Source organism: Jaculus jaculus, chromosome 8 (genome assembly GCF_020740685.1).
Source record: "Jaculus jaculus isolate mJacJac1 chromosome 8, mJacJac1.mat.Y.cur, whole genome shotgun sequence".
Lineage (NCBI taxonomy): Eukaryota > Metazoa > Chordata > Mammalia > Rodentia > Dipodidae > Jaculus > Jaculus jaculus.
This window is the reverse complement of record NC_059109.1, coordinates 5,262,835-5,284,070: the sequence shown is the minus strand read 5'-3', so window position 1 is coordinate 5,284,070 and position 21,236 is coordinate 5,262,835. Positions and strand designations below refer to the sequence as shown.

General features: G+C 51.6%; 1 protein-coding gene across 2 annotated transcripts in view; it reads left to right on the top strand.

Annotated features, from left to right (window-relative positions):
* Cpne5 (copine 5) overlaps positions 1-21,236 on the top strand; it is a 100,538-nt gene that overhangs the window by 41,246 nt on the left and 38,056 nt on the right. The window contains exons 7-10 of one of the 2 annotated variants that reach the window (XM_045157657.1): positions 5,388-5,447; positions 7,215-7,265; positions 7,554-7,617; positions 20,235-20,338. In XM_045157657.1, the coding sequence (XP_045013592.1) occupies positions 5,388-5,447; positions 7,215-7,265; positions 7,554-7,617; positions 20,235-20,338 (279 nt within the window). The remainder of the gene's footprint in view (positions 1-5,387; positions 5,448-7,214; positions 7,266-7,553; positions 7,618-20,234; positions 20,339-21,236) is intronic. The other variant, XM_004649540.2, reaches the window with a different exon arrangement.

Genomic DNA, 21,236 nt, shown 5'->3' with positions numbered 1-21,236 from the left:
TAGTTATCCTTTATTGATATCAGGGGAACCCCAGGCTTTGGGAGCTCTGAAGCTTTAATAATTTGGGGTCCTGGGCTGGAGAGATCGTCCAGTGGTTTAAAATTCTTGCTACTTAAGCCTGACAAGCTCTTTGGACCCCCGTGAGCCCATGTAAAGCCAGATGCAAGTAGCACACACTTCTAAAACCCTAACAGCCTATGGCAATGGGAGGCAGGGATAGGAGAGTCCCAATGCTTGTGGGCCAGCTAGTCCAGCTGAAGCAGTGCATTCTGGTTTCAGTGGGAGACCCTGCCCCAAAAAATAAGGTGGCCCGGCATGGTGGCGCACGCCTTCAATTCCAGCACTCGGGAGGCAGAGGTAGGAGGATTGATCACTGTGAGTTCCAGGCCAGCAGCCTGTGCTAGAGTGAGACCCTACCTTGAAAAACAAAACAAAAGACCTGGAGAGATGGCTTAGTGGTTAAGGCACTTGCCTACAAAACCAAAGGACTCAGATTCTGTTCCCCAGGACCCATGTAAGCCAGATGCACAAGGTGGTGCATGTCTAGAGGCCCTGACACATGTTCTCTCTCTCTCTCTGCCTCTTTCTCTCTCTCAAATAGATCAATAACATATTTTAAAAACAAACAAACAAACAAAACAACAACCACAGCAAAAATCACCTGGCTGGGCATGGTGGCGCATGCCTTTAATCCCAGCACTCGGGAGGCAGAAGTAGGAGGATCGCCCTGAGTTCAAGGCCACTCTGAGACCACATAGTGAATTCCAGGTCAGCCTGAGCTACAGTGAGACCCTACCTCGAAAAACAAACAAACAAGAACAACAAAAAAGGTGGAAAGAGGTTGAAGAAAACACCTGGTATCAACTTCTGGCCTCCAAATGTCTATTTCACACACGTACACATACCCACACGCGTGTGTGCCCACATACAAATGAACACACATGCGAAAAGAAACAGAGTCATTAAGAATTTTCATGCAACATGAAAATGGAATTTACCCAAGATCAATCATAACTGACTATTGAGTCCATAACATCAGAGGAACGGGCCCAGAGTTTGTCTTATTCAGGTCCCCAACATTGGTCTTTCTCCCTTCCTTCCTACCTCCCTCTCTCCCTTCCTACCTTCCTTCTTTCCTTCTCTCTCCCTCCCTTTGTTTTCTACTTTCTTTCTCACTTTCTTTCTTTCTTTTTTGTTCTTTTGAAAAGTGTCTCATGTAGCTCAGCCTAGACTCTTAACATAGTTGAGTGACTATGGCCTTGAACCCCTGTTCTTCCTGCTTCCACCTCCCCAGTGCTGGGACTGTAGGCGTGTGCCACCACACCTGGCTTTATTCAACTTTGTATATATAATACATAATTATTAAAACTTGGTTATAGGGCTGGAGAGATGGCTTAGCGGTTAAGGCATCTGCCTACAAAGCCAAAGGATCCGGGTTTGACCCTACAGGACCCACGTTAGCCAGATGCACAAGGGGGCGCACGCATCTGGAATTTGTCTACAGTGGCTGGAGGCCCTGGCATGCCTGTTCTCTCCCTCTCTCTCTCTCTCTCAAATAAATAAAATATATTAAAAAAAAAACTTGGCTATAGCAAAGACCTCAGTAAACCTGGGTACACCATGACCATTTTATTTATTTGTTTGTTTGCAACAGAGTCTCACTCTAGAGCCCAGGCTGTCCTGATCTTAAGTGGACTATGCTGGCCTTAAACATATGACAACCCACCTGCCTCAGTCTCCTGAGTGCTGAGATTATAGGTGTGAACCACCACATCCAGCTTTCGACCATTTTTTTGGCATGTGTGTTGTGAGTGCTTGTGTGATGTATGTGAACGTACGTGTGTGTGGATGCATGTGCACGTGTTTGAGAGTGGACAGAGGTCAAAGGTCGATACTAAGTATTTTTCTCAGTGAATCTGACTGTTATTCATTGAGGAAGGGTCTCTCCGTTAAACCCGGAGCTCGCTGACTGGGCGGGTCCAGCTAGCTCGTTCGCCCTGGAGATCTCCTCTCCACCTCCTGAGCCACAGAATTACTGCCACCGCCACGCCCACCTGACAGGCACTCGGGTGCCAGGGGCCGAGCTCCAGTCCCCACACCTGAGCGGCCAGCACTTCACCCACGGAGCCATCTTCCCAGTCCTACCTTGACTTTTTGTTGTTGTTGTTGCTGTTGTTTTATTGACAACTTCCGTGATTGTAAACAATGTCCCATGGTAGCATCCTTCCTTCCTCCCCCCACTTTCCCCTTTGAAACTCCACTCTCCATCATACCCCCTCCCCCTCTCGATCGGTCTCTCCTTTATTTTGATGTCTTCATCTTTTCCTCCTCTTATGGTCTTGTGTAGGTAGCGTCAGGCCCTGTGAGGTCATGGATATCCAGGCCATTTTATGTCTGTCTGGAGGAGCATGTTGTAAGGAGTCCTACCCTTCCTTTGGCTCTTACATTCTTTCCGCCACCTCTTCTGCATTAGACCCTGAGCAATGAAAGGTTCAATAGAGATATTTCAGTGCTGAGCACTCCTCTGTCACTTCTTTCCAGCACCATGGTGCCTTCTGAGTCATCCCAAGGTCACTGCCAAATGAAAAGAGAAGGTTCTCTAACCAAAAATGAGAGTACCATTAAGTATGAACATTAAGAGAAGTGTTTACTGGGCAGTATGGTGAGTGTTGTTTTTTGTTTTTCAAGGTAGGGTCTCGCTCTAGCCCAGGCTGACCTGGAATTCACTATGTGGTCTCAGGGTGGCCTCAAACTCATGGTGATCCTTCTACCTCTGCCTCCCAAGTGCTGGCATTAAAAGCGTGCGCCACCACACCTGGCTGACCATTTTTCATTGTAATTTTATTTTATTTTTCTCTACATTGGAAAGATCTCCTGAGAAGATGATCAAGAGCCCAGAACCATCCATCCACTTGCTATTCATGTTAACAATGTGCCAGATGGAACACATTCCTGACTTTTGATGTCTCCTGCAGCCCCCCCCCCCCATCCCACCGCACCACAGTTCTACCAGAACAAGATGGCATGGCCTCTGGGAGATGCCCAGGACTGCATCTGCCCTTCCCACCCCCCCACCTGCTTGGGTCCGAAGCCCACTAGTCACCCGGGCCTGTTTCCTGTTTGCTGTCTCCAGCGCACCTTTGGGGGCGCAGGGATGGAGGGACCCTTCCTGCAGGAGATGGCCTGCGTGCTAAGCCTCCACGGACATGCAAGATCTAAACCACAAACCGCGGTGGTGCCAGGAGTGCTGGGGAGGAGGCGGACCCTTTACCACCCAAAGGTTCAGTGTGTCTAAGTTTAGCTGCCTTCATGACTAAACGCCATCACCGGCTCCTATTCACTGGGCATCTGTTCCAGGACAGAAGCTAGGGTCAGGCCCTCGGGATCATGGGCTCCACGTCCGTGGCTTCAGCCAACTGCAGATGGGGAATACTCAGAGGGGGAAAAAGTTGTATCTGCATGAGATATGTACACATTTCCTTCTTGTCATGGTCCCCTGAACCACACAGCATGCCAACTGTCCACACAGCACCTAGGCTGTACTGGGCATTATAAGTAACCGAGCGTCTGGAAGGCACCAGGGGTGGTAGCTCCCGCCTGTGGCCCCAGTACTTAGGAGGTGGAGACAGCAGGATCAGGGTTCAAGACCAGCCTTGGCGATGTGAGACTCAGTCTCAAAACTAAGTACTACAGTAAAATAAAGTTATATATGGGAGGATGTGTGGGTTCTATGCAGACCCCTTAAGGAACCTGAGCATTCAAGGACTTTGTTGTCCCGGGAGAGGGGTCCTAGACCCAACCCCTCATGGAAACTAAGGCACAACAGACAGTATTGGTTTATTTTGTTCTGTTTTGTTTGTGGGTGCGAGTGGAGTTTGAGACTGGGTCTGGCTAGCCAGAGTTAGTCCAGGCTGGCCCCAAACTCAAGATTGTCCTGCCTCACTCTGCAGAGGGCTGGCAAACCGGGTATGTACCACCAGGCCTGGACAGCTGTTTGACTGTCCTGCGGCTGTTACAGCAAACACCATATGCATACTAAGTGGCTTAAACAAGAGAATTATTCTTCAGTTCTGGAGGCCAGAAGCCAGAGACTTTGATGCCAACAGGGCTGCTTGCTCTTCTTTCCTTCCTTTCTTCTCTCTTTCTCTCTCTCTCTCTCTCTCTCTCTTTCTTCCTTTCTTTCTTTTGGTTTTTCAAGGCAGGGTCTCACTCTAGCCCAGGCTGACCTGGAACTCACTATGTAGTCTCAGGTTAGCTTCAAACTCACAGCATTCCTCTTACCTCTGTTTCGCAAGTGCTGGGATCAAGGCGTGCGCCCACTTTCTTGTGAGACTGCTCTCCTTGACTTGTGGATGGCTGTTGGTTTCTCTTCCCTGTGTCTTCACACAGTTGTCCCGTGTGTGTGTGTGTGTGTGTGTGTGTGTGTGTGTGTGTGTGTGTTTCTCATGGCTCATAAGGACAGTCATACTGAATTAGACCCCACTCATAAGACCCCATTTCTTTACCTCTTTAAAGGCCCTGTCTCTAAACACAGTCACATCCTAAGGTGCTGAGGCGCCTAGACTTGGGACTTCAGCATATAAATGGAGTGGGGTCATGGGGAGCACAGTTGAACCATGACCTGTCAGCTGCCTCCCCAATTCACAGCCTGGACACTGAGCCCCTGTGAGGTGGAGTGGCCATTCTCTACCTGTAGCAGATGTCAGGACCCCCTGAGACAGAGGCTGGGTTCTGCCCTTGAGATTTCTGGCCCAGTCCATTATGGTGGGCCTAATAACATATGTTCTTATTAAAAATATTTATTTATTTATTTACAGCACTTGGGAGGCAGAGGTAGGAGGATCAACATGAGTTTGAGGCCACCCTGAAACTACATGAGTTCCACGTCAGCCTGGGCTAAAAGCGAAAAAAAAAAATATTAATTTATATACAAGCATGGAGAAACAAGACAGGAGACAGACACACATGGAGAGAATGAGTGCTCCAGGGTGTCTAGTCACTGCAAACAGATTACAGACGCGTGTGCCACTTTGTGCATCTGGCTTTACGTGGGTACTGGGAAATTGAGTTCAGGTTGTCAGGGTTTGCAGGCAAGCGCCTTAAACCTCTAAGCCATCTCTCCAGACCCCATGAGAACATACGTTTATAGTATCTTCCCTGGGGCCCCTGGTCTGGGGCACCGTGTTGGGAACCTCAGCGACAGCATAACTTGCCCCGAGGCTTCACCTGAGGTCTGGGAAGACCCCCTCCGTGCTCTGTGGCTTTCAGTCTCGTGCTAATGACCTCCGGGACAGAAACCTGTCTCCAGGCACCCAGATGGCAGAAACACCTTGCGTGGCTGGGGATCCTGGGCTCATGGCCGCCGCTCTCTTCCTTTCTCTCCTCAGGATAGGAGCGTTCAGCCTGAACTCCCGGACGGGCAAGCCCATGCCAGCTGTGTCCAATGGGTAAGTCACCAGACAGCCAGGGCCCTTGTGTCCTGCCACATGTGGCTGGCTCCGCAAAGGGCGCCCACCTCTGGGCCGGGTTCCCCGTCCTGCCACTGTGAATTCCTCTCTCGTCAAAGAGCTGAGGGGTCCTGGGTCCCTCCACAGGGGACCAGGCACCAACCTGCAGCTGGCCCCCAGCCCCATCCAGGCCAGAGCTCAAGATTCCTGAGCCTAGTGACTGATTGGGGCGCTAGGGAACAGGGTAGGGCTTCCTCTGGCTGCCTTGTCCTCCCCCAGCACCCCTCTTCGCACCCTCTCCATGGCCTTGTTTGCTGGATGTTGGCTCCCTTCTTGCCACAGGGCAGATTCAGTTCAATCCCCTCCACACCCGTTCACCAGCCGTGGAGGGCTGGCCTCCACCCTGAACCTTGTGCTTTTAGCTGGCCACATGCAACCCCCCCACACACAACATACCTTCCCCACCCTGGTTTCTTTCTCACGCTTCATTTTGGAGGAGTGCCCGGATCTGTGGAGCCAAGGGCACTGGGGCCCGGGTAAGGGCACCCCAGCCCCGTGTGCGTGGGGAAACGGTCTCCACGAGCCACAGGCTGCTCACGGCCCAGGGTGGGCAAGGCTCCTAGCTTACGTGGGGGGGGGGGGGGTGGATACCAGTGGTCAGAGAGGGAGCAGAGGCAGGAGAGAGAGAGAGAGAAAGTCCAGAGAAGAGAAAGAAAGGAAGGAAGGAAGGAAGAAAGAAAGAAAGAAAGAAAGAAAGAAAGAAAGAAAGAAAGAAGGAGAGGGAGGAAGAAGGAGGAAGGCCAGGCCGGTGGGAGCAGGTTGGGGCTGGAGAGGCGGGAAGAAAGCTCAGAAATAGAAGGGCTCTGAAGCAGGGAACAGATGGAGAGCCCTGGGTGGAGGGGGCTGGTGCGGAGGACTCTGCCCGGTCTTTGCCAGGCCAGTGGGTAGGACGGGCTGTGAGGCCCTCCGCTGGCTGCCCCAGGCTAGAGGACAGGCGTGAGACGGCCACCCGCCACCTGCCTGGGGCCAGGTGTGGCCTCAGCTCCCTCTCCCAGTTTGGAGACCACCCCCATCCCGGCTCGGCGGAAGGCTGCTCCCCCCAAGGCTGGTGCTTAGAGGGGCTCCCTCGGCGGCGGTTCTCCACGTGGCTCTTCAGACGGCGCACCCACGGGTGCCCCTGCCACGCCGGAGGACGTAGAGCAGAGGGCACCATGGGCGGAGGGTGGGGAGGCTCCGCACTAGGCACTGCGGGGCGCATTGCATGTTAGGGTTCTAGCGTCGCCGTCAGGACAGAGGTGCAGCTACCAGCACAAAACGCGGCTGACCCGCTGCCTGACGTGTCGCCTCTCCCTGTCAGTGACCCTCCTCCCAGCTACCCTAGGACCCCAAACTTCAGAGTGACGTTGGCTGGTTTGTGTTGGGGGGGGCATAGTTTCCCTGTGGTGAGAAGGGAAGGTGGTGGGGTTGCCCTGAGGAGAACCCCCTGGGAGCTTCCCTTCTGCTGTGGGAGGCCCCTCCTTGTCTTGCTTGGTTCCCTTGTCTGGGATCTCTTACTCCCCCGAAGTCCCCAGCTGAGGAATTCAAAGGCGAGAGCCCGGGCTAAGGACAGGCAGAAGAAGCCCCTCACGCCTTTCCCCCCAGCTCCCACCCCCAGCTGCTCTTCCTCTAGCAATGAATCAGACGGGCTCAGAGCTGGAAGGCTCTGCAAACTTGGGGTCAGCTGGGTACAGGAGTGGCTAGTTAGCCCACGAGGTCTTTTGCCCGCAGAAGTGGTCTTTGGATGGAAGGTTTGAGAACCACTGGTCCGGAAGCCTCCGGGTGAGTGTGGATCTGTGGCAGCTCTAGGACTGACTATCACCGTAGACGCTAACCTCCCCAGGTGGGCCCTGGGAACAAGGGACAGGCCACACAGGGCCTGGGGTTTGTCCTCCTCACGCAGTCTAGGTCACACTGCCCAGGCATTTATCGAGACTGCCTTCTCTCTCAGGGATTCGGGGCAGGTCCCTTGATAGCAGGGGAGGGCACGGAGGTGACCGACCTGAAGGCGTCAGGCCTGTCTGTCCCCGTGTGGCTTGCCATTTTTCTTTTTGGTCTCTTTCCTCTCAGTGGCGTCGCGGGGAAGAAGTGTGGATCCATTATCCTGTCGGCAGAAGAACTCAGCAACTGCAGGGTGAGTGACAGAGGGACCCCGCCCCCAGGGTAGACAGGGCTCCTGGTGACCAGGCTGGCATGGAGGTCTGTGGAAACGGAGCTGGAGGATTCCCTCCTGATGGCTGAACAAGACCGGCTCACTGTTGGCACCTCAAAGCAAGGCTCCTTCCATGCCCCGTCATCACATGGTCCTCAGCCCAGACTGCCTTGGCACCAATGCTGGCAACATAATGGCCTTTTCGGTCCTCGACGCTTGACATTTGGTTGTCTTTTTTTTTTCTCCCACTCTTATCTCTGTGGTAGTGTGACACTCTCTGCTGTGTGGAGGGAGTGAGAGAAGGAGCTTGTGTGTGTTTACACGTATGCGTGAGTGTGTGTGTGAGCGTGCTTGGATGTGAGTGTCTGCGTGTGGGAGCTGGGAAGCCAAGCCTGCCATCCCAGGCAGCCCTTGGTTTGGCTCTTCTGTAGCAGGGGACGGGGACAGCTGAGGTATGGCTGAAAACTGAGGAAGGGCTCGGGGGTCTGATGGCTGGTGATGGGGGTGAGATGTCACAATGATGGACACTGATGATATCCCTAAGGACTCAAATGTGACTCTCATTTTATGCATGGGGAACTGGCTTCGACGTGATTCCCTTTTGTATCAGAGACCTGTCGACTCCCCATGAATAGTAGAGTCAGGCTATTTCAGGCAGATTCTGCGATTTGGGCGCATCCCCAATACCACCCAGGCTGAGCGTCCCCAACGTCAGGGAGGAACCTCTCGTGAGGCAGGACAGGTGAGAGGGCGCGTGGGAACTCTCCTGGGACTGAAGGCATGGAAGGAGAAACAAGACCTTGTGCCCTCTCCAGGCCCAGGAAACTCGTATTAGCTGTCTACCAACACTGCCATGTTAGAAACTGTGACAGAGCAATGTGAAGATTGTGTATTAATTCCTTTAAGAATAGCAATAGCAATGGGCTGGAGAGATGGCGTAGTGGTTAAGCGCTTGCCTGTGAAGCCTAAGGATCCTGGTTCGAGGCTCGGTTCCCCAGGTCCCACGTTAGCCAGATGCACAAGGGGGTGCACGCGTCTGGAGTTCGTTTGCAGAGGCTGGAAGCCCTGGCGCGCCCATTCTCTCTCTCCTCCTCTATCTGTCTTTCTCTCTGTGTCTGCCGCTCTCAAATAAATAAATAAAATTAAAAAAAAAAAAAAAAGAATAGCAATAGTGAAGCTGGGTGTGGTGGCGCCTTGAGTTGGAGGCCACACTGAGACTCCGTAGTGAATTCCAGCACAGCCTGAGCCAGAGCGAGACCCTACCTCGAAAAACTTAAAAAAAAAAAAGAAAAGAAAGAAAGAAAGAGAAAAAAGAATAGCAATAGTGAAACACATTACAACACAAATATTTTTCAAAACAAAACTTTTTTTGGCCAGGCGTGGTGACCCATGCCTTTAATCCTAGCATTTGGGAGGCAGAGGCAGGAAGATTGCTGGGTTTGAGGCCAGCCTGGGGCTTCAGAGTGAGTTCTACATCAGCCTGGGCTAGAGCGAGATGCTACATGAATTTCTGTTGTTGCTGTTTTTTCTTTTTTGTTCTGGTGAGAAGAGTGGCCCTGTAGATCTCTTAGGTGCCTGGGTCTGAAGGGTTGGGTGCGGTTCAGTAGAAGAGAGCTCGCTCAGTGTGCACAAAGTCCTGGGTCCTAGCCCCACCACCAGGAGGACAAGGCAGCAAAACGGCAATGCCTGCTTAATACAGTACTGGCTGGTTTTTTGTTGTTGTTTGAGGTAGGATCTCACTTTACCTTAGGCTGATCTGAAACTCACTCTGCTCTGGCTGCCTTGTTTATACTCACCAAGATCCTCATGCCTCAGCCTCTTGAGTGCTGGGATAAAAGGCATGAGCCACCACGACTGGTTTAGTAGTGTTATTTTTTAACTTGTTATTAATTAATTTATTTATTTATGAGAAAGAGGGGGGGGGGAATGGGCACACTAGGGCATCTACACACTGCAAACAAACTCCAGACGCATGTGCCACTATGTGCATCTGGCTTACGTGGGTTCTGGGGAATGGAACCTGGGTCCTTAGACTTTGCAGGCAAGTGTCTTAACCGATAAGCCGTCTCTCCAGCCCAGTAGTGTTATTTGACGTGAATTGAGTGGTGATTCTTGTATTGACTTATTTATCTGATGTGTTATGGATAACAATACACACACACACATATATATGTATACATATATATATATGGAGAGAGAGAGAGAGACTAATGGATTCTCGATCTGATAATCACGGTCCTTAGCTCACATGAAGGAACTGAAGCTTGGAGATGTCGTGCTGTGCCCAAGGCCATACAGTCACTGCATAGAGGAGATTTGGACTCAGGCAGCCCAGTTGTCCATAATCTTTAATCACTAGGCCAAGAAGTCACAACTGTCTTCAGGGCCTTCCAGCTGGAGAGCAAACAGAACTGGTGGTGGAGACAGGACTGAAGAGACCCACAGCCTCTCCCTGTGTGTCAGGAGGGACGGAGAGCGGAAGTCGGGCTCACCCAGTGTGGGCACCAGCCCGGGGCTTGCTTTGAAGTTAGTGTTCATCCAGTCTGCATGCTTAAGCTATTGCAGATGCTCCCTCGCCCGCATGGGCTGGGGCCCAAGGGTCACGTGGGAGACCAGAGCCTCAACATCCCTCTCTCCCCCCCCCAGCACTCTTGGGACTGATGGGCTGGTTGGCCGAGGATGACGGTGGTGGTGAAGGCCTGGCAGGTGCTGAGGGGGAGGAGGGATGCGAACTGCTTGCCACCCAGATTCCACTGCCCCAAGCTCGCAGCCTGAGGGCAAACCTTGCTTATCCTTAGATAGGTGGTAAGAGTGTTTTGGGAAGTCTAAAGTTCTAGGCCGGGCTGGTGTTGGCAGTAAACAGTGTCCTTTGCCACTCTAGTATGTGGGGGGGGGGGCAGGGGCGGGGGGAGGAGCCCTTCCTCCTCCTCCTCTCCTTCATCCAGGGGTGCAGTGGTTTCCTTGCTGGAAGCTGGCCCGTGCTTTGTACCTTCCCCCCACCCCCTCCCTGCAAGCCTATCAGCCTTCTTCCATCTGGCACATCTTTGGCTGAGTTCTGTCTTTCCCTAGAATCCTTACAAGGCAAAGAGACTAACTCCCGCATCTGGATGAATTAAAATAATTACATGTGAGGTGGCTCTGCGGAGTCTTTTGCAGCTCGGAGGAGCTCAGTGGGAGGATCAAAGGAAGCGGGTGGGCGGGGAGCCTGCCTGGAAAGAAGCTTGGGCACCAGTCTACAGGCCTCCCTGCCTCCAGCCTGGTGCTCTCGCGGGCAGCCGGGCAGCCGGGACAACAGAGGATCAGGGCCAATGCCGAGGTGTCAGCAGCTTCCCTCTGCAGGTGACGGAAGAAGCCCGCTCATGCCTCTAGAATTTTAAACACCACCATCAGATTTAAACGCCGCCATCCAGGGTCCTGGTGTTGGACGGGTGAATGTGTGTTCCCACAGGTCCAGCCAAGGCTACAGGGCGCAACCACCCTGGAGTCCCTTCGACCCTTGGGCGTCACCAGCCTGCTCAGGGCTTTGTTCATTTCATGTCAGACGCACATTTTCAGGGGCCCAGGAGATGGCCCAGTGGATAAAGCATTGAGTGAGTGTCTCAGGGCACATCTCCAGAAGCCATGCAGGTAGCAAATGTCTGTCATCCCAGTGTACCAACAAAGAGGAGGGAGGCAGGGACAACAGAATTTCCCAGCAGCTCACGGGCCAGCTAACCTAACACATGCAGCAGTGAACAACGAGAGGTCCTGTCTCCAACGAGTGCAAGGTGGCAGTCAGCACCTGAACTTAGCCTCTGACCTCCGCAAGCATGTCTTGGAACATGGACCCCCGAACTCATGTACGTGAGCATGCGCGCATGCGCATGGGCACGCACATACACACGCCAGAATATAGTTCTTTTATATATGATTTATTTTTACTTATTTATTTGAGAGAAAGGTAGAAAGAGGCAGGTAGAGAGAGAGAGAATGGGTGCACCATGGTCTCTAGCCACTGCAGATGAACTCCAGATGCATGTGCCACCTTGTGCATCTGGCTTATGTGGGTCCTGGGGAGTTGAACCTGGGTCCTTTGCTTTACAGGCAAACGCCTTAATGGTTAGGCCATCTCTCCAGCCCAACATATATGTTTGCTTTTTTTAAACGAAGTTTCTGCCCTTTCCCTTTGCTTTGCCTCCTAACCAGGAGTTTGCAATTTAGTGTGAGGAATAGCAGTCAGCCATCCCTGAAGGGTAGTGGTTCTCCATCCTGTCAGAACCACTGCCTTTTTTAAAAAAAGATTTTTCGAGGTGGGGTCTCACTCTAGACCAGGCTGACCTAGATTTCACTATGTAGTCTCAGGGCAGCCTCAAACTCACAGCGATCCTCCTGCCTGTGCCTCCCAAGTGCTAGGATTATTGCTGTGAGTTTGAGGCTACCCTGAGACTACATAGTGAATTCCAGATCAGCTTGGTCTAGAGTGAGACCCTGCCTCAAAAAAAATAAATTAACTAAATTAAATTAAAAGGGTGTGCACCACCACACCTGGCTTGTCTCTTCTTATAACAAATAGTTTATAACATTAAAACACACACATATATATATATGTATTATATTTATTTATTTATTTATTTATTTATTTATTTATTTGTAAGCAGAAGAGGGAGGGGGAGGGGGAAGGAAGAGAACCTGGGTGCGCCAGGGAGCCAGTGCAGATGAACTCCAGATATATGTGCCAACTTGTTGCTCTGGCATGAGGGCCTGAATTTTATCCCTAGTACCCATGTAAAAGTGCTGCACAAGGTGGCATAGGCCTTGAATCCCAGTGCCAGGGAAATAGAGACAGGAGGATCCCAGGGGCTTGCTGGCTGGCCATTCTAGCTGAAGAGGTGAGCTGTGGGTTCAGTGAGAGAGTATGTCTGGAAAACTTAGTTAGAAAAAAAAAAAAATCAGGTGTTAAGTGACCAAGGAAGACACCCGTGGTCGACCTCTGGCCTGCACGCACAAACACACACCCGGAATTCACTCTGTAGTCTCAGGCTGGCCTTGAACTCACGGCAGTGCTCCTCCTCTGCCTCCTGAGTGCTGGGATTAAAGGCGTGCGCCACCACGCCCGGCTCATCCTCCTCTTCCAATCGCTCTGTTTCTCTTCTGAGCCTCAGTGTGCGGCGTGAACTGCTGCCGCTCAGCACCCGGGACGGGCTCAGTGAGGGAAAATGATGAGGGGTGGGGAGATAGCCTCCCGATGACCAAACAGATGCACACTGACTGGATTGTTTGGGGAGTCAGTCCATTACCACACAAAGGTAAACCAGCTTGACCTTGTTACGGTCAGTACCTAAGCAGAGGCACCACCAACTTCTGTGCCCACCGCCTGGGTGTGAGTGAATGCCAGCCCAGGATCCTCCTTCACCTCCGAGGTCTCCTGCTTGTGCAAATCCTGAGCTCTGGGCTCTGCTCCCTGAGGTCCCTTCTGGCTTAGTGTCTGTCTGTCTATCTGTCTCTCTCTCCCTTCCTCCCCAGCTACAGGCTATTGCCTTTTTCTAGAACACAGAATTTTGGAGTCCTTTCTTTATCATTATTATTTCTTTTTCCCCTTTTCCTCTCTTATTCCATTGTCTTCTTTCCTTCTTTCCTTTTCCTTCTATAGCAGACAGCTTCAGGTTCACTGAGAGGAACTTCCAGACCAGGCACAGTTATGGAAGAAGGAATTTATTGAAGCTTACAGATCCAGGGGAAGTTCTAGAATGGCATAAGAAGGTGGCCTGCCTTCACAGGTTTAAGCAGAGAGAGAGAGAGAAAGAGAGAGAGGCACAAGCCAAAAGCTACACAGCACAGCACACTTCAGGAAATCCAGCTAGGCACACTTTGCATATCTTTAGATTAGAATCTCAAACCCACCACCACGCCTTAAGATCCCCCTACACCACCTCCAGCCAGGTGGCTGCAGATGCAAACTACAAACTAATAAAACACTGAATATACTGGGAGCCATCTATCAAATGACCACACCTTTCTTATTCCTTCCTTCCTTCCTTCCTTCCTTCCTTCCTTCCTTCCTTCCTTCCTTCCTTCCTTTCTTTTTTTCCTGATCAAAAAGAACAAGGTAGGGCTGGAGGGATGGCTTAGGGGTTAAGGCGTTTGCCTGCAAAACCAAAGGACCCAGGTTCTATTCCCCAGGACCCACGTTAGCCAGATGCACAAGGGGGCACACGCATCTAGAGTTCATTTGCTGTGGCTAGAGGCCCTGGGGCTCCCATTCTCTCTCTTTCTCTCCCCCTCTTTCTCTGTCAAATAAATAAATGAAATGAAAATATTTTTTAGATTTTTATTAGCATTTTCCATGATTATAAAAAAATATCCCATGGAAATTCCCTCCCTCCCCCCCCCCACTTTCGCCTTTGAAATTCCATTCTCCATCATATTACCTCCCCATCTCAATCATTGTATTACATATATACAATATCAACCTATTAAGTATCCTCCTCCCTTCCTTTCTCTTCCCTTCATGTCTCCTTTTTAACTTACTGGCCTCTGCTACTAAGTATTTTCATTCCCCTGCAGAAGCCCAATCATCTGTAGCTAGGATCCACGTATGAGAGAGAATATGTGGTGCTTGGCTTTCTGGGAAAATATTTTTTTAAAAAAAGAACAATGTGATAATTCTAGAACATGTTGGAAAGGCTATCAGGAAGCAGAGGTGGGAGGATCACTGTGAGTTCGAGGCCACCCTGAGACTACCTAGTGACTTCCAGGTCAGCCTGGGCTAGAGCAAGCCCCGACCTTGGAAACAAAGAGTGGTCTTCCTGTGCAAGCATCAGGGGACCTGAGGCAGCTGAGTTCAATCCCAGAGCCCATGTAAGTAGCTGGATGTGGTCGTTCACATGTCCTTCAGGGAGCAGAGGCCGCAGAATGGCCAGGGTGCAGGAAAATTTCAGGAATCAGCGCGTGAGATTCCGTCTCAAGGGAGCGAGCCGCCGAGCAAGGGAGGGGGACGCTGACGGTCTCCTGCGGCCCCTGTCCTCGCTGGGCACCGCCAGCGCACCCCCGCAGAGTGGTAACGCAGGTGAATGAGGACCTGGCCTCTGGATAGAGACCAGATGCTGTTGCTGACCAATTGTGTGACCCTGGGCAAGCTACCTGACCTCTCTGTGACTCAGATGCTTGATTTCTAAAAACATCTTCATTTAAGCTGGGTGTGGTGATGCACGCCTTTAATCCCAGCACTCGGGAGGCAGAGGTAGGAGGATTACTGAGAATTCACCCTAAGACTCCATAGTGAATTCCAGGTCAGCCTGAACCAGAGTGAGACCCTACCTCGAAAAGCCAAAAAAAAAAAACCAAAAAAAAAAACAAGTATATCTATATATTTTCATTTAAAATTACAGCATTCTGGTCAGGCATGGTGGTGCATGCCTTTAATCCCAGCACTCGGGAGGCAGAGGTGGGAGGATCAGGATCGCTGTGATTTCGAGGCTACCCTGAGACTACATAGTGAATTCCAGGTCAGCCTGGGATAGAGTGAGAACCTACTCAAAAAAGAAAAAAAAAAAGGAAAACATTACAGCATTCTGTTTATCATGGATGTTTGCATTGATTTTTTGTTGTTGTTTTTAATATTGCATTGAAATTCTTATTTTGATTATTGAGATTTGGGGTGCCCCTTAAATTTTGCATCACTTCCTGTTTGCTCTGACCCTGGGGGATCAACCCACACCGGTACAGCCTTCTGTTCTCCCCTTTTTTTTTTTAAGTTTTTTTGTTTATTTATTTGAGAGCGACAGACAGAGAAACGGGGGGGGGGGGGAAGAGAGAGAGAGAATGGGCGCTCCAGGGCCTCCAGCCACTGGAAATTAACTCCAGACGCGTGCGCCCCCTTGTGCATCTGGCTAACATGGGTTCTGGGGAATCGAGAGCCTCAACCTGGGGTCCTTAGGCTTCACAGGCAAGTGCTTAACCACTAAGCCATTTCTCCAGCCCTGTTCTCCCCTTTTTTGACCCTGGCCATCAGCCTACCTGCTGAACCTCTGGTCTGGCCACTGACCTACACGGCCCTCTTCCCTCTTCCGGGGTGCAGAGGGCTGAGTTGCTGGAGGAAGCCTGACCAAGCCGGAGAGAAAGGCTGTTTGCAGAAATCTCAGTGGCACAATTAGCATGCGAGGAGATGCAAATTGAAGCCATCCTGCTGTCTCAGAAGAACTTAATATGTTTTGTGTTTTTTTTTTTTAAAGATAGGGTGAAAGGCAGAAATTGCAGGAAATTATATATTGTGGGAACGATTTTATCTTCCCCCAGGCTGATTCCCGAGACGCTTGCTCACTCGGGCTAGGAACAGAGCCTCATCTCAGGGGGCTGAGCCCCCAGCGCAGGCCCTGAAGGGGCGTACCGTCACCCACTACCCACCCCCATCGGCGCCATTCTCCTGCCTCATCTCCGGTTCACGCTATGTCAAGAGTTCTGTCCATTCACTAACCAAACTGATGGGGGACACAGGCAAGGGCTTGTTCAAATCACCTCAGCAGAGGCTGCAGGCCTCCCAAGAGACTGAGGAGAGTCTTGCCCAGTGTCTCCAGGCCTTGTACACACCTCACACGGGTGCATTCCTAACAAGGGCTTCTTCCCCCCAGGCCCCGTGAGGGAGGGTCTGAAGGTCTGTCTTGTTCCCCAAGGCTTCTGCACGAGCTTTGGGCACCCGTCCCAGGGCATGTTGGATGGGTCAGGCTGAGCCCGCAGCCCCAGGCCTCACTGACCTGCTATGGGGCGCTGCCTGTTGGAGTCTGCCAGCTCACTGATTTCAGAGCCAGCCTTTTTCTCCTTCTTTTTAAATTTAACTTGTTTGCACGGACGCCCTCCTAAATGGATCTCACACTTCCCTGGCTCCTCCAGCAGAGGTTACAGAGCATAATTAAAGCCATTTTGATGATTTGGGGTCGCTGGCTCCAGTCCTTTCCTAGCTGTGAGGTTTCTCGGTGCCCCAGTTTCCTCGTCTTTGAAACGGGAAAAATAATACATGCTGCGTGGAATTATTGACAATGAAGTGTAGTTATAAAAAATAGCGGCAGCCCTGTTACATTGCCATTTTCATGGACAAGCAGTGGCTGATTATTAGCAATTTCATATGCCTTGACCCAGGAGTAGGTGGCACTCAGCAAAAACGGTAGTCCCAATTTTTGTTGTTTTAGTGCTGGGGACCAATCCAGGATCTTGGTGCACAATTAGGCAAGCATTGTACACCCAGCTTGCATTTATTTTATATATACTTCTATTTGTATGCAGACAGAGAAAGAGAGAATGGACATGCCAGCGCCTCCAATCACTGCAAACAAACTCCAGGTGTGTGCGCCACTTTCCGCATCTGGCTTAGGTGTTTTACATGGGCACCGGGGAATCAAACCCAGGTCATTAGGCTTTGCAGGCAAGCACCTTACAACTGAGCCATCCCTCCAGTCCTTATGTCTTTAAAAATTTTTTATATTTTTATTATTTATTTGCAAGCAGACAGTGGGGGAAGAGAAAATGAGTTTGCCAGGACCTCTTCTCACTGTAAATAAACCCCAGATGCATACACCACTTTTTGCATCTGACGTTACATGGGCACTGGGAAATCAAACTCAGCCTGTCATGTTTTGCAAGCAAGCACCTTCAACCACTGAGCCATCTCTGGAGTCCTGCATTTACTTTTTTTATTTTTATTTTTTTACACACAGAGAGAATTGGTGCACCAGGGCCTCAACCACTGAAATCACGCTCCAAACGCTTGCGCCACCTAGTGGGCATGTGTGACCTTGCACTTGCTTCACCTCTGTGTGTCTGGCTTACATGGGATCTGGAGAGTTGAACATGGGTCCTTAGGCTTCGCAGGCAAGCGCCTTAACCACTGAGCTGTCTCTCCAGCGCCACATTTACTTTTAACCTAAAGTTTCTACTCCTACCTGGTCTTGCCAGGCCCTCCAGTGTTCTAAAGGCAACAACAAGAGCTTTTGCTCCTGGACTCCACGTCCATGGAGCTCTGCGCGGTGTAGGCGTGGCTCAGGATGAGCCGGTGTGGCGATGTTCTGTGTGACTCCTTGTATTTAACTAGGTGAAACTGAGGCTGTCATCCAGGAGACCAGCCTCCAGCTGTGTGAGAGCTCGCTGTCACAACCACCACACCATGTCCCCGGAAGGCTTACAGGGACCCTGGATTTCCAGGCTATCCTGAATGCCAACCTTCCTTGCACAGTATTGTCTGCTCAGTGTCCCCAGCCATGGGCTTGCTCTGAAATGTCTCCCTGTGGCCTCAACACTGAATCCTAAGCCGCCCAGCTTAAATGACTGGGTGGTCATCCTGTCTAGTGCGTCACCTTGCAGGAAGGACAGTGACTTGTTCAAGTGCTCAAGGCTCTGAGCTCCTTGCTGGGGCTGTCAAGTTCTTTTCCTCTCTTTTCTCCCTCTCTCTCTCTCTCTCTCTCTCTCTCTCTTTTTTTTTTTTTTTTTTTTTGAGGTAGGGTCTCACTCTGGCCCAGGCTGACCTGGAATTCACTACGTAGTCTCAGGATGGGCTCAAACTCTTGGTGATCCTCCTACCTCTGCCTCCCGAGTGCTGTGATTAAAGGCGCCACCATGCCTGGCTCTTTATTTCTTTCTTTCCTTTTTTTTTTTGTTTACTTAGTTATCTATTTTGGTTTTTCAAGGTACGGTCTTGCTCTAGTGGTTTATCTTTTCAAAATATTTATTTATTTATTTACTTGCAATAGAGAGTGAGTATGGGTGTGCCAGGGCCTCCTGCCACTGCAAAGGAACTCCAGATGCATGCACCTCGTGTGCATCTGGCTTTACGTGGGTACTGGGGAATTGAACTTGGCCCATCAAGCTTTGCAAGCAAGTACCTTTAACCACTGAACCATCTCTTCAGCCCTCATCTTATTATTACCTTTATTATTCTTTTTTTTTTTTTTTTGAGGTAGGGTCTCACTCTAGCTCAGGCTGACCTGGAATTCACTATGGAGTCTCAGGGTGGCCTCGAACTCACAGCGATCCTCCCACCTCTGCCTCTCGAGTGCTGGGATTAAAGGCGTGCGCCACCACACCCAGCTTCTTTCTATTTTTTGAGACAGGAGCCCACTAAGCCTGGAGCTCACCAACTCAACTAGACTAGCCACTGAGCCCCAGGGATCTTCCTGCCTCCACCTCTTTGGCACCGGGGTGGACCGAGGCCTGACTCCGAAGTCGGCCTGTGGTGTTTAAATCCCAGCTCCTCGGGGCTCCAACATCCACCTCAGGCGGGGCACCTTGTTTCTCCAGCATCCTCATTCGGAAACAATGACAGGGTTGTCTTGAGAGCTAGATAAAGGAACGTCACAGAGCATGTGTAAAACCAGTTGTTGAATGTCTGAGTGAGTGGGAACGGGGGGAGGGGGGAATGCTGTGAGTACTGTCATCAAACATCCTTGTGGGAGGACACTTGAGGCGGTGGAGGTTGGGGACAGGGACAGGCCACACACAGTGGGGTTAGAAGGGGAGACGAGTTCAAATAACAATAATGGCAGTTCTCACACACACAGCACTGTGTGGGTCCCATGCCGTTCTCAGCATTGTATTCCTATTAATTTATTTGATCCTCATAGGTCCGTGAGGTAGAGGTTGCCATTAGCCTTATTTTAAAGACAAGGACCCCCGAGAAGAGAGAGGGGCAATGACCCGCCCTAGGTCACGCCGCCGGTGAAGAATGGGGCTCACGCAGGCGGCCTGCCCCAGCCCCCACACTCCCACCTCGCACACCGCCCGGTCTCTGCGCTCCCTTCACGGTCCACACGGGTGACTCCTCTTAGGACACCCTAGCCGAGAGGAAAGAGGACATCTAGACCAGACCCCGGGGTCTGCAGGCCAGCCAAGCCCTGAGACATCTGAAGCCATCCGTCAGGCCTGAGAGCTTTCCTGTGGGAGAGGCCACGTGGGGTCTGTGCCCAGAGGTGGCGTGGGGCACCCGAGCCCTGTGATCTGAGGGCTGGGAGCCTGAGAGGGTGGGGGGTAAGAGGAGGACGGTCACAGGAGGGACATGGTTCTGAGAAGGGCAGGGCTGAGGGGGTTGGGCTCAGAGGTCCTCGGGGGGTTCGGGCAGTGGGCAGAAACGGGCTCAGACATGGCTCTGCTTCATAAACTCGGCAGTTGCGGGCTCTGAGGCCTTGGCCTCCGGGCTGTGAAATGGGCCGTGCTCCCTGTCCCGTGCATCTAGAGCGCGAGGTGGGCCCCCCCACCTGAGGCCTGAAGCTGGAGCTGCCTGTGGGGGCCTGCAGGCAGGTGTGTGAGGGTTGTGAGGCCTCCGTGGGCCACGCCGGGGCTTTGGGGTCAGCAGGCCACACTCAGGGACCCGCTGGAAGCGTTACCAGTCACACCTTCTGCAGTCCTTACTACTACGCGTGAGCCCCGAGGAGGTGAAGCGGAGGCTCCGAGACGTGACACGTCTCACCCGAGGTCACGCGGCTGGAAAGCGGCAGAGCTGGGATCAGAACCCGGGGACGTTCCAGGTCCGCCTGGTCAGCTAGGCCTGTGGGTGAAGCCAGGCCCTCTGTCCTGGGCAGAGGGTGAGCATCTTCCCCATGTTCCCTGCCTCACGCGCCTTGGTTCCTTCTCCCTCTCAGGATGTCGCCACGATGCAGTTTTGCGCCAACAAGCTGGACAAGAAAGACTTCTTCGGGAAGTCCGACCCCTTCTTGGTGTTCTACAGGAGCAATGAAGACGGAACGTGAGTTCCCCTCACTGGCCCGTGCCCCTGCTCCCTCAGGCTCTTTGTGACGGGGTGGATGGGTGTGGCCACCGCCAACCAGGCTTGGGCCTCATCTCTGGGGCCCCTGTTGTGTGGAGCTGACCTCTTGTAATGGGATGGGATTCTAGGGGTCCAGAAGCCTTCTTAAGTGTGGATGGGGGGGGTCAGAGAGCTCAATGGAGTGCATGTCCCTCTAAGGCGAGCCCCCTCCTGGGGCCACCCCAGGTGTATTTTATTTATTTGTTTATTTATTTTTATTCTTTTAAATGTATTTTATGTATTTGAGAAAGAGAGAGATAGAGAATGGGCGCACCACTGCAAACGAACTCCAGACGCATGCACCCCCTTGTGCATCTGGCTAACGTGGGTCTTGGGGAATCGAACTGGGATCCTTTGGCTTGGCAGGCAAATGCCTTAACCGCTAAGCCATCCCTCCAACCCCCACCAGGTATATTTTAACAGGGCAGTCCCAGCAGGGTGGAGCAGGACCAGGCAGGCTGAGGACATAGAAGCTAAGCCAGAGACAATGATTGGCAAGTGGAGAAAAGCAGTAGAAATATCCCAGGTCACACTCACAGCCGGAAAGCGTGCTTCCCATTTTCTCCCAGGGTATAACAGTCAAAATGTCCCTGCTCGAGATTGTCCCTTCGTGGTCGCCAACTGTAACGGGGCACTAGGGCGTCCCAGAGAGTCCTTGAACCCAAAACCATAGGTTCATTTCTAATTTTAATCAAAGAATGGAATAAAAAAGATTGAGGGCTGGAGAGACGGTTTAATGGTTAAGGCATTTGCCTGCGAAGCCAAAGGATCCAGGTTCAATTCCCCAGGACCCACAATGTAAGCCAGATGAACAAGGGGCACATGCGTCTAGCAGTGG